Source organism: Schistocerca americana, chromosome 10 (genome assembly GCF_021461395.2).
Source record: "Schistocerca americana isolate TAMUIC-IGC-003095 chromosome 10, iqSchAmer2.1, whole genome shotgun sequence".
Lineage (NCBI taxonomy): Eukaryota > Metazoa > Arthropoda > Insecta > Orthoptera > Acrididae > Schistocerca > Schistocerca americana.
Window position 1 is genome coordinate 146,416,559 of NC_060128.1, and position 14,182 is coordinate 146,430,740.

A 14,182-nucleotide genomic window follows, 5' to 3' on the forward strand; every position below is an offset into this window, starting at 1 on the left:
ATAACACCATTGATAAACATGTTGAACGGAAGTCTGTAACTAAAGCAGAGCCGCATGGGATTAGCCGAGCAGTCTAAGGCGCTGCAATCATGGACTGTGCGGCTGGTCCCGGCAAAGGTTCGAGTCCTCCCTTGGGCATTGGTGTGTGTGTTTGCCCTTAGGATAATTTAGGTTAAGTAGTGTGTAAGCTTAGGGACTGATGACCTTAGCAGTTAAGTCCGATAAGATTTCACACACATTTTTGAACTAAGGCAGAATACTCAAAATTTCTGGGTGTGTGCATTGATGAGAAATTGAATTGGAAGAAACACATTAATGATCTGCTGAAACAGGTTCAGCTACTTATGCTATTGGGGTTATTGCAAATTTTGGTGATAAGCATATCAGTAAATTAGCCTACTATGCCTATTTTCATTCACTGCTTTCATATGACATATTTTGGGGCAATTCGTCATTAAGAGAGAGTATTAATTGCACTAAAGCGTGTAACTAGAATAGTAGATGGAGCCCACCCAAGATCACCTTGCAGACATTTATTTAAGGAACTCGGGCTATTCACAGTACCTTCGCAATACATATAGTCACTTATGAAATTTATCATTAATAACCCATCCCAATTCAAAAATAACAGTGAAATGCATAGTTACAACACTAGAAGAAAGGATGATATTCACTATATCGATTAAATCTCACTTTGGCACAGAAAGGGTGAATTATCCTGCCACAAAAATCTTTGGTCATTTACCAAATAGTATTAAAAATCTGACAGACAATGAAACATTTAAAAGCAAATTAAAAGAATTTCTGAATACCAACTCCTACTCAATAGATGAATACTTGGATATGAAGTAGTAACTGTAATTTAAAAAATTAATTAATTTTTTGTGTAATGAAAACTTATCAAAAAGTGACACGATCCACATTATTACGAAATGTATTATTCATGATCTGTGGATAAAAAGCTGCCAAGGTTTGCTGAAAACTTTGACAGCACAAACTAATTCGTCAGGGAATAATACATGTAAAGTCAGGTGACCAGCAGCGTTTCATGCTTCAGCATATTTTTCTCTCATCCTACACCTCAAGGGTCTTACTCTTCTGATCCAGATCAAGAAACTACTTCCGATAACAGAACGACTCGGAAAGTGGTCCTTCATCTGTTGAGCTATTTGCTAATTCTTCCCACTCAGCGTCAGAAATCGCCATGATATCACAATTCAGACTCATCACGAACGATAGACAACACGAACTGAGCAGAAACAATAGATAATTTGAACAGCTGACAAGTCGTTATGACAAGTCAATTGTTGTAAACGCAGCGCCTTTGCCGACTTGTTGAATGTTGAGAGTAAGTATGAACAATGAAAGTCATTACTACTATAAAATACGAACAACCAGAAAGTATTAGACTTTAGAGTAATCATATTAATGTCGAGTCACAATGACCCGAACATTACGTATGGTACTCCAAAGATTTATGACCAGATGACTTAAATATTTTAAAATTTTCTTAACTACGTACTGCCCTTGCATTTTCAGGCAAAGTCACAAAATTCTATAAGTTATTTTGATATTTAAAGAAAAAGAAACGAAATTTATTGCCGTTTCGGGTAATATAGACCCGAACAGAACAGCAGGGTTAACAAAATAGCTGGTTGAGAAGACAATATAACCTAATATTCATCATACTGTGCTAGTTAAGATAGCTATTGCTAACAGTTGTATGAAGATAAACAAAACAAAAAGCATTCGCTCCAAAGCAAACCTCGTTGTCACCAAAGAGTAGCGAACGTGGTGTAGAGGCCCTCTCAACATGAACATGTACTTCAACGTACCATCAGCCAACAATGTGGGAAATGTGTGCAATCAGAATAGAAAAGGATCGAAGGGGGTAATTTAGAAGTGCCAACAGGCAACAAAAGGTTAATACAATAACTGATACTTTTAATTATTATTCTTCGTGACCTCTTGTAACCGCTTTTTAGAGAGTGGTTATACAGAAACAAATATTACCTTAAATTCTGCAAAACGAAATGACCTAAGAACCAAAAAACGGTAATAGTATTTCGAAGTAATAGCTAGTTAAAATTTTACAAAGAATAGATATTCGAAATAGAGTAACGCAAAGTAGTACAAATGGAATCCAAGGAAGACATAACAGAGCTGCGTTTTGTATTTAATGTAATATATAAACCAATTCGCAGCATTGTTAGGTCTCTTGAGTTTTTGTTTTCGCAGCATTGTTAGGTCTCTTGAGTTTTTGTTTTCAGCGGTGGCGAGTGTGTTCGCCATTCTTCCGTGGTAGTCTGAATTTTGGGATTAGAAGCCTAATTAAATTGCCTTCTTAGAACTGGATTAGACATTGGAGTGGTGGAAAATGGATTATTTGGTGATAAATTCAGAGACGGAGTCAATTAAAGGTGACTGGGTGTACAAACATTGATATTCAAGTGAATGGTGATTGTACGTGTTGAACGAAACGCTGCGATCGTATATTTGCGATATTTATAATTTATCGGACATTAAGGGCAATGGACTGTTTCGTGGGAAATCATATCTTTGCTGATAGGTACATGAAGGAATGTGGTATTGACTGTTATCGAAACAATACACACTAGGATCAACTCTCCTTTTATTGATTCCCCAGTGCTATCTCTCATTAATTTAAGAACTTAATTGTATCAATAAAACAGAAATATACGAGACATTCCCAGTGTTTACTAAATTCCATAATCAGCTAGTACATAGACAATAATATCTGAAGATTCAAGGGTTATTGAAGGAAGCTGATAAACCTTTTACACACATATTTAATAGGATTCAACGAATGCATACAAAGAAGTAACTAAATAAGACTACTCAGGGAAACAAATTAGTAGAAACAGACGGGAACTCAATTGATATCATAGTCCAGAGCAATAAAAAACAAAACTGTCTTTGGATCCGTCGTGGTTGAAAGTGTATGAACTATCTGTGCTAGTTCACACGACTAGATTCACAACGTGATTCAGAGATGTTTTATGCCCGGCCCACACGGCAGGGAATGGTTTTTAACTAGCCGGGACAATATATACACAAACTTTTGAGATCAGCTCCACTGCCGGGGGAAAACTTCGAAGCGATGTCTGTGCAGTCGCGAAGACAGTGGGTGTGCGGGAGTACTCTGAAAATAGCGCATCGAAGTACTTTGCGTTACTCTGGAAGTATACTAGATAGCGACGACGCAGAAATTCCTGTAGAAAATTTCAAATCTTCGAGAGAGCGACCCGTTGCTAAATATCTGGGAGGTGGTGTAAGACATTCCTCAGCAAAAATGCTATTTCTGATCACTGTGCCATTTCGGCTACTTTTGTCTTTGTCGATATCCAGCAATATATCCAAATGTTGCACTGCCAATTCTTAAATAGTTTCGATATGCAACTGGATAACTGTCTGACAGCTCTATTCAAACAAGTATGATTATGACAATATCTGGACTCCTTAACTCAAGTACCATGTAATGTTTGGTTTATGTTCAAAGTTGCAATACCTACTGCTGCAATAGCAATAATAGTATGTGCTCGATTGATTTTCACATGGAACATGATTGCACTAATGTGCTGGTACACGCCACACAAGATCTTAGAACTGACGAAACTTTACATGCCGTAAAGAAAACAATGTAGTTGGTAAAGTAGGTGGGTCGCTAGCGGCTATACACATAAAATCTAAAAAGTAAAAAACATACATTCGTGCTTAAGAACGTATAGGTAGTCCTATCATCGTACTATGCGTAACTGGAATAGAAGAGGTGCAGAACGCGCCCATTGCCACAAGCTAGCAATGAGCGTTGATTTGTGGATTATGGACGTGGATGGAAACTAACAACTCTAGAGGGAATCTACTCAATTAGCCTGGAGATTTTTTTATTATAACATAAGTCGTGGGAGCGATGACGTTGTCAGTAATTCGAAGCATCACTTTTCTTTTTATTTAATTTATTTATTCGTGTTCCGTAGATCCTGTATACAAAAGAATTGCGTGGATATGGAACGAGTCACAATAGAAATTAACAGAGTAGCCTACTTGTATATGCTGCTGTTGTTGTGGTCTTCAGTCCTGAGACTGGTTTGATGCAGCTCTCCATGCTACTCTATCCTGTGCAAGCTTCTTCATCTCCCAGTACCTACTGCAACCTACATCCTTCTGAATCTGCTTAGTGTATTCATCTCTTGGTCTCCCTCTACGATTTTTACCCTCCACGCTGCCCTCCAATACTAAATTGGTGATCCCTTGACGCCTCAGAACATGTCCTACCAACCTATCCCTTCTTTTGGTCAAGTTGTGCCACAAACTTCTCTTCTCCCCAATCCTATTCAATACTTCCTCATTAGTTATGTGATCCACCCATCTAATCTTCAGCATTCTTCTGTAGCACCACATTTCGAAAGCTTCTATTCTCTTCTTGTCCAAACTATTTATCGTCCATGTTTCACTTCCATACATGGCTACACTCCATACAAATACTTTCAGAAATGACTTCCTGACATTTAAATCTATACTCGATGTTAACAAATTTCTCTTCTTCAGAAACGCTTTCCTTGCCATTGCCAGTCTACATTTTCTATCCTCTCTACTTCGACCAGCATCAGTTTTTTGCTCCCCAAATAGCAAAACTCCTTTACTACTGTAAGTGTCTCATTTCCTAATCTAATTCCCTCAGCATCACCCGACTTAATTAGACTACATTCCATTATCCTTGTTTTGCTTTTGTTGATGTTCATCTTATATCCTCCTTTCAAGACACTGTCCATTCCATTCAACTGCTCTTCCAAGTCCTTTGCTGTCTCTGACAGAATTACAATGTCATCGGCGAACCTCAAAGTTTTTATTTCTTCTCCATGAATTTTAATACCTACTCCGAATTTTTCCTTTTGTTTCCTTTACTGCTTGCTCAATATACAGATTGAACAACATCGGGGAGAGGCTACAACCCTGTCTCACTCCCTACCCAACCACTGCTTCCCTTTCATGTCCCTCGACTCTTATAACTACCATCCGGTTTCTGTACAAATTGTAAATAGCCTTTCGCTCCCTGTATTTCACCCCTGCCACCTTTAGAATTTGAAAGAGAGTATTCCAGTCAACGTTGTCAAAAGCTTTCTCTAAGTCTACAAATGCTAGAAACGTAGGTTTGCCTTTCCTTAATCTTTCTTCTAAGATAAGTCGTAAGGTCAGTATTGCCTCACGTGCTCCAGTGTTTCTACGGAATCCAAACTGATCTGCCCCGAGGTTGGCTTCTACCAGTTTTTCCATTCGTCTGTAAAGAATTCGTGTTAGTATTTTGCAACTGTGACTTATTAAACTGATAGTTCGGTAATTTTCACATTTGTCAACACCTGCTTTGAAAGCACATAAGGGATAGGATATACTGTGAGGTCATTGTTAATGTTTTGTGTGTTTTAAAAAGATTTCTGCCTGAATGATTCCTGTTAACTCTACTTATAATTCGAATTGCTCTTTTGTGAGCTACAAATACTGTCAGATACAATCATAAAACAGTCAACTGCAACAGCCACCAACTATAAATATTTTTTTCCGTACATATGTGGAAACCTCCCGAAGCCTGTAATGTAGCAACAGCCCTGTCCACCGTGAGATTCAGATAAAGTTTTGATAAAAGTTTTTTTCTGCTACAACAAACCGTAGCTCGTCATTGCAAACAAGGAAACGTCAAGAGACGTTCGACGTCTATGGTTAAGAAGCGAAACAAAATACCCAAGATATCTTTCATTACACATTTCACAGTTTTTCAAAAGTGTCTGGTGCTACATCACATTCATACTTAATACAGAACATAGGGTTTTAAAGCATCAAGTACATAATTAACAAGAAACTACAAAAGTACAGCCGTCATCGCAGTGAAACGCCCAGCGACACTAAAAACTTTAACTTCAAATATTCATACATTTAAATTTCCCGGCCACCCAAAAAAAAATTTTTCTTACAAAATATGCTTGACGACACTTCGGCAATGAAGTACTTCCGCTATTAACTACAGCGAAAACAATTAACTCATGCTGTTCACATTTAAATGACTGCATACTTCGAACGAAGTCCCCACAAGATCAGATAATTCATAGAGTGTTCCACAGCATTGAACTTACTACAAGAAGGTGGAAAATCACTTAAGCAGCATAAATTTTCTTTGTTCACAAGTTTCGGCTTTCTAGGCCATTCTGAAGCGATTTTGTGGTTCTACACAAAATAACATATATTATATTACGACCACGAATAGGAGCTGCTGGTAAATTTATTTCAAATCGTCATCGTTACAGGTGCAGTTAATATAAAATATACTGTCTTGTTCAGGATTATAAAATCTTTTGAGAATAATCTACAAGGGTGTAACTAGTTGTGGACAAATAAAATCAATACAGGAAAACGCCAGCTTTTAAGAACTAAATCTCTTCCTCGAAAATTAATTTCCTGTAATATCTGTTATTATGGGCATTATATTGACGCACAAAGGAAGACAACTGATAAGATGCAACAAATACAATCGACTTCGTCATGAACAGAACTAAATTTCGCTTCTTAGTGCGTAAGCAAAAGCCATAGCACATTTCAACCAAATTACAATTAGCGCAGTTCGGAACCTGTTCGCATTAATAGCAGCAGTATAATACTAAATTGCTTTGTTGGCCTCACCTTTCGACGTGCAGGTGAAATTACTCCCAAATTCGAATGTAATGACGCATTATTAGGTCCGCTATGCGCCACACACTTTCCGTAACGGACAGCACACGAAACAGGTGCTGTCGCCTGCCGAAGCAATCGAATATCAGCTTTTTTTTCTCATATCTGCAATAACCGGATCCGTAAAAATCTATACGTGAAAACTGCGAACGGCAGAACGAAACTGAAATCGCGAATTGCATCCAAGAAACTATGAATCTGAATTACGAGTCCTGAACTTGGCCAAGAAGAAATACAGAATTTAAACGGCCGCCGGCTGTAACAAATGAGTTGCGATTCGCGAGGCGCAACGTCACAAGTCCTTATCACATGCGCCAACGTCCAAATGGGGTTCGAAGGCAACGCTCGCTTGTTTTGCATAGACAAGACAGTACGCGCTGTGGTGGGGGATGGTGCCTACCGTTAAGCACCCTTGGAAGGGTGACTGAGGAGAACTATACACAATGCATTACACAACAGCAAAGCACCAGCAAAATTGAAAATATCACTGATGATAGTGGCAGCGACTCGAAGGTAATATTGACAGTCCACTGATCGGCTGAAGTCGACGATTTCTGTGACACCGAGTATTTCACAGATTATATACGACGGTAATATCTGTTCCCGAAAGAACAGTTACCGTGGATGACCATGCAGCTTTGCTAGAAATGAAATGATAATTAAATGGACACCCTAGCTGCAAACAGGCGTTGATGTACTTCATTGAGGATATGTTGAAAATGTGTGCCCCGACCGGGACTCGAACCCGGTTTTCAACATGTCCCCAATGAAGTACGTCAACGCCTGTTTGCAGCTAGGGTGTCCATTTAGTTATCATTTCATTTCACAGAGTACCAGGCAATAAACTACACGGAAAGATTTTTCTCTGTTCCTCAAACAAAAGTACTCGAAACGTAATTGAAAGTCTACACCACCATCTGTTTTTCAGTTGTGAGCTACAAATTTGGCAAAGTACCGCATAGAAAACAGCATTTATAATGAGAACATCTCAAACATCAGATTTCCTAAAATATATTTTCTTTCCAGAAACAAGATTTTTATTAAATCGTGTCGAAAGATTCGTATTAGAGCCTGCTAATGAACTATACGTATTATTTGACCAACAAGAAAACGAGCGATTCTCGTAGATTACTAGTTCGTGCAGCGCCGGAGGCAACCCTAGTTTGCAACAGAACATAAAAGTAGAAAGAAGCGTGTTTCAAATAATAATCTAGCCCTTTAATTCAACAAACCATACAGCATACAAAATTATGCTGTGGTGTTTATTGCAACTGTTATTCAATTTGCCAACGATTCCTGTCAGATCATGGAAGTTAAGCGCTGTCGAGCTGGGCTAGTACTTGGATGGGTGACCATCCATTCTGCCGAGCGCTGTTGGCAAGCGGAGTGCAATCGGCCCTTGTGAGGCAAACTGAAGAGCTACTTGATTGAGAAGTTGTGACTCCAATCTCGTACGAGGTGAAATCTAAAATTTTCAGGACTGATACTGCCATCTGGAAAGTAGGAGTAGTAGATCTTTGCACCGCTAGGTGGCGAGAGCTGCATATCTGATGAGTCAGTGTACGGAGTGGCATTCAGCTGGGAGGACGTGTTGAGTGTCCACAGTGATTTCTGTAACACACAGTGTTTTTGTGCGAGGCGATTTTATGATGGATCCGCGAACAGAACAGTGCGTGTGTGTCAGATTTTGTGCGAATCTCGGGTAAAGTGCTACGGAGACCCTTGCAATGATTCAGCAAGTGTTTGGGAGACAGAGCATGAGGTGTACGCGTGTGTTTGAGTGGCATGCTCGGTTCAGGGCCTGCCGTACAGACGTCGAAGATGAAGCTCACACTGGAAGGGTCGTTAGCCGCACAACGCCAGACATTGTTGCCAAACTTCAACAATTGGTTCGTGCGGATCGACGTCGAATCATTCGAGACCTAGCGGATGAAGTGGGTATTGGTTATGGGACTTCGAATGTTGACTGATGATCTGGGTATGCATTGTGTCGCTGCAAAATTTGTGCCAAAGATCTTGACTGCCGATCAGAGGGCACAGCGTGTTGAAGTGTGCACGGACTTTCGTTAGACCGCATCTGATGATCCAACCTTCTTATCATGGGTTGTCTGGCGACGAGAGCTGGATTTACGGTTATGACCCAGAGACAAAGCAACAATCGTCCCAATGGAAGAGCCAGGGCTCTCCAAGACCCAAAAAACGCGAGACAGGTGAAGGGTAAAGTGAAGAGCATGATGATCGTTTTCTTTGATACCAAGGGAATTGGTAGAGGAATTCGTCCCATCCAACCAAACAGTGAATTCTGCGTACTACTGTGACGTTTTGCGACAGCTCCATAAAAACGTTCTGGCGACGACGGCCCGAACTTTTGCGTCAAGGGAACTGGCTGCTGCATCACAACAACGCGCCCTGTCACACGTCCTTGCTCACCAGGACCTTTTTGGCAAAAACAACATGGCGGTTGTACCCCACCCACTGTAATCGCCAGATTTGGCACTTTGCGAATTAGCACCATTCCCAAAACTGAAACAAGTTGAAAGATTGTCTGTTCGACACTCTAGAGAAATGGTTTGATACTCTAGAGAGGATTCAAGAAGCATCCCTGGCAGTGATAAACGCCCTCCAAGAACAGGACTTCCAGAAAACGTTTGACCAGTGGCAGAAGCGATGAGACCGGTGTGTACGTACGAATGGGAACTACTTCGAGAGTGATGGTGACCATTAGTCCAAAGGAAAGTCCCGAAAATTTTGGATAGCACCTCGGACATGGCCGGGAGATTGGTGTGCTGGCCACATGCGCATCCATATCCGCATCCAGTGAGTCCTGTGTGCTGAGGATGACACGGCGGCCGGTCGGTACCGTTGGGCCTTCGAAGGCCTGTTCGGACGGAGTTTTTTTTTTTAGTTTTTAGTTATTCAATTAGCCTGTAATAATTCATTTAACACTGACAGCTGGATAGGGCTATGTATCTTTGAAAGGCAGATCACTGGACGAATAATGCTGTGCAACACCTCTGCATTTACGTTCCGCAAACCAGGTGACGGTATGTGGCGGAGGGTTCTTCTGGCACCAATATCGGGTCCTCCCTTCCCATTTCCATTCGCGAATGATGTGACGGAATAAGGTTGTCATCGCCAGAAATAGAAAAGCCGGCCTCTGCGTCATATTTAGCCCGTCATTTTCCACTATAAGCTAGACTACCAATTTTGAACAGAAACAAAAGCAGTGGAGTATTTTCAATCGTTTATTATTAGTCAATTACTGTAAGTTTTTTGAGAGATTAACCATAAACGAGCTTAAACTAAAAGGGGAATCAAACAGTCTTATAAACTGGCAATTATGTTAGTAACTATGTGCTATGTGATTTACCTCCGACAATAATAAGCAAGTATCTATTTTTCTCGAACAGAAAACGGAAATGTACAGTAACTTTACTGATTTCAAGTAGATTTATAAAGGAATAACGACACTGTTAAGTATTAATATTTCTTCTTTGAACCCACGATATCAAGAATTTGATTTGGCATCTTAATTTTAATTTACAGAACATCGTCATCTTTGTGATTGTGCTGGTTTACATTTTACTGCATTCCTTTGTCCACTGTTCGTTTCTGAAAAACTACACACTTTCGCTGTGGGAATCGTTGTTGTTGTGGTCTTCAGTCCATAGACTGCTTTGATGCAGCTCTCCATGCTACTCTACCCTGTGCAAACCTCTTCATCTCTGAATAACTGCTGCAACCTACATCTTTCTGAATCTGCTTAGTGTATTCATCTCTTGGACTCCCTCGACGATTTTTACCGTCCACGCTGCCCTCCAATACTAAATTGGTGATCACTTGATGCCTCAGAATGCGTCCAAACAACGGTCCCTTCTTCTACTCAAGTTGGGCCACAAATTATTCTCCTCCCCGATTTTATTCAGTACCTCCTCATTAGTTATGTGATCTACCCATCTAGTATTCAGCATTCTTCTGTAGCACCACATTTCGAAAGCTTCTATTCTCTTCTTGTCTAAACTAGTTATCGCCCATGTTTCACTTCCATACATGGCTTCACTCCATACAAATACTTTCAGAAACCATTTACTGACACTTAAATCTATACTCGATTTCTCATCTTCAGAAACGCTTTCTTAGCCATTAGCATTCCACATTTTATGTCCTCTCTACTTCGACCATCATCAGTTATTTTGCTCCCCAAATAGCAAAACTCATTTAGTGTTTTTAGTGTCATTTCTTATCTAATATCCCAGCACCACCTGATTTAATTCGACTACATTCTATTATCCTCATTTTACTTGTCTTAATGTTCGTCTTATATTCTCCTCTTAAGACACTGTCCGGTCCGTTCAGCTGCTCTTCCTGGTCCTATGTTGTCTCTGATAGAATTACATTGTCGTCGGCAAACCTCAACGTTTTTATTTCTTCTCCATGGATTTTAATTCCTACCTCAAATTTTGTTTCCTTTATTACTTGTTCAATATACAGATTGAATAACATCAGGTATAGACTACAATCCTGTCTCACTCCCTTCTCAACCACAGCTTCCCTTTCATGCCCCTCAATCCTTGTAACTGCCTATCGCAATTGCGGTTTATCATATCGTGACATTGCTGCTCACATTGGTCGAGATCCACTGACGGTTAGCAGATGAAAGAATCAGTGGGTTCAGGAGGGTAATACGGAACGCCGTGCTGGATCCCAATGGCCTCTTATCACTAGCAGTCCAGATGACAGGCATTTTATCTGTTGTAATGGATCGTGCAGCCACGTCTTGATCCCCGAGTCAACAGACAGGGACGTTTGCAAGACAACAACCATCTGCACGAGCAGTTCGACGACGTTTGCAGCAGCACGGGCTATAAGCTCAGAGACCACGGTTGCGGTTACCCTTGATGCTGCTTCACAGACAGGAGTGCCTGCGATGGCGTACTCAACTATGAACCTGGGTGCATGAATGGCAAAATGTCATTTATTCGGATGAATCCAGGTTCTGTTTACAGCATCACGATGGTCACATCTGTGTTTGGCGACATCATGGTGAATGAATATTGGAAGCGTGTATTGGTCATCGCCATACTGCGCGTATCACCCGGCGTGATGGTATGGGGTGCCATTGGTTACACGTCTCGGTCACCTCTTGTTCGCATTGACGGCCCTTTGAACAGTGGACGATATATTTCAGACGTGTTACGACCTGTGGCTCTACCCTTCATTCGATCCCTGCGAAACCCTACATTTCAGCAGGATAATGCACGACCGCATGTTGCAGGTCCTGTGCGGGCCTTGCTGGATACAGAAAATGTTCGATTGCTGCCCTGGCCAGCATATTCTCCAGATCTCTCGCCAATTGAAAATGTCTGGTCAATGGTGGCCGAGCAACTGGCTCGTCACAGTATGCCAGTCTCTACTCTTGATGAACTGTGGTTTCGCGTTGAGGCTGCATGGGCAACTGTACCTGCACACGCCATCCAAGCTCTGTTTGACTCAATGCCCAGGTGTATCAAGGCCGTTATTACGGCCAGAGGTGGTTTTTCTGGGGATTTCTCAGGATCTATGCATCCAGATTGCATGAAAATGTAATCACGTCGGTTCTAGCATATTTGTCCAATGAATACCCGTTTATCATTTGTGTTTCTTCTTGGTGTAACAATTTTAATGGCCAGTAGTGTATGTGTTGTAAGGCCAAATTGCACAGTTGTTGCTAGCTCGTCTTTGATTGGTTTCGTCGCAGGAGCCGTCAGGTCGAGCACCGCGGTCGGGGGAGGAACACAATGGCGGGACCCGCGCGCTGGCCGGCCACGTGCGCTACCTGACTCTGGGCGGGCTTTGGCCGCGCGCGCGGGGAACCCCCTACCTGGTGTACGCGGCGCTGGTGCAGCTGTGCGGCGCCGCCTACGTGGCAGTCTGCCTGCTCAGCGTGTACTCGGCGCGCGGCGACGTGGCCGGCATCTCGCACACGCTCATGCACACGCTCGAGATCAGCTCCGGGGTGCTGAAGGCGGGGCTCTTCTTCCGCAAGCGGCGGGCCTTCTACCGGCTGGTGCGGGACCTCGAGCTGATGGAGTCCCGGGACTGGGGTTGCCCCGAGCTGGAGGCCGCTCGGCGATGGGCGCGCTGGATGACGGTATGTGCGAGGACCACGTGCAATTTAGTAGCAGTCACTACGGTTTGCTAGTTTTGTTGCACTACGAGGCGTGTTTTTTAACCCTTTCGTGGGCAAAATTATTGAGCGGTTTTTTTTAATGAAAGAAGAGCAGATAGTAGTTAACAGATAGGTATATTTATCATACAGAATATCAAATTTGCTCCAACTGTGAAAGTGACGTCACACAACAAGGTGGGAAGTATTCTTCCCACTGCCCTTCCTTGGAGTTAAATGACAAAAACAACTGTGTGTGTGTGGTTGGAGGTTTTCGGGCGCTAAACAGCATGGTCATCAGCGCCCAAACAGGAACACATGTGGTGAAGGGACGAAGATGGACAGTGAACAAGGAGAACGGCTAAAAGACATAGACCTGACGCAGTTCCAAATCCTCACATACAGAGGCAAAACAAGAGGAGACGAAACACACTAAAAAAAGGAAAGGAAACACAAGGAAAAGAGAACAGAAATCGAAGTGAAACAAGTAGGTAATCGTGACTGGCGGACCTCTTACCTAAACCATGGGTGAGCCAGTCACCCAGCAGCACATTAAAATCCTCTCCCTAAAATCCGAGGCAACAAATTGGACAGGACACAAAACCGTAAGACCTTAACCACAGTCGTTGCGTCGTCTTGCAAAATAGAGGGCAAATCCGATGGCAAAGAAACCACCTCCCTCTGGTCAGAGAATAAAGGACAGTCAAGTAGAATGTGGCGGACAGTAATCTGGACGCCACAAGCACTGCAGATTGGGGGGGGGGGGGGGGGGGGGGGGTCCTCCCGCCGGAGTAAAAAACCCTGCGTTACGGGACTGTGCCCGATGCGGAGGCGAGTGAGGAGAACCTCATCCCGCCTGCAGGACTGGTAGGACGTACGCCATGGCCGCGTGGTGGCCTTGACCAGACGCAGCTTATTTCCACCGACTGCCAGCCACTCCTCTTCCCATTGACGCATAACACGAAAACGCAAAAGGGAGGTAACAGCATGGAGGGGGACGGCACATTCAACAACGTGAGGGAGGGAACATGCATCTTTGGCAGCCACATCCGCCAGTTCGTTTCCCCTAATACCCACGTGCCCCGGCACCCAGCAGAAAGAAACCTCCTTCCCCTGCCGTTGCAGGTGGAGTAGGGCATCGTGGATGTTCTGGACGACCGTATCCGCTGGGTACGTGTTGCATGGTCTGAAGGGCACTCACGGAATCAGAACAGATGAGAAACTTAAGAGTGGGAACACATCTCATCTGCTCCAATGCCCGCAAGATCGCAAACAATTCGGCATCAAAGATGGTAAACG

The 14,182-nt window shown here is 42.5% G+C and overlaps 1 protein-coding gene across 1 annotated transcript in view; it reads left to right on the plus strand.

The window, feature by feature from the left end:
• Positions 1 to 14,182, plus strand: part of LOC124552314 — an 80,544-nt gene that overhangs the window by 18,335 nt on the left and 48,027 nt on the right. The window contains exon 2 of the mRNA XM_047126587.1: positions 12,476 to 12,868. Coding sequence (XP_046982543.1) covers positions 12,476 to 12,868 — 393 coding nt within the window. The remainder of the gene's footprint in view (positions 1 to 12,475; positions 12,869 to 14,182) is intronic.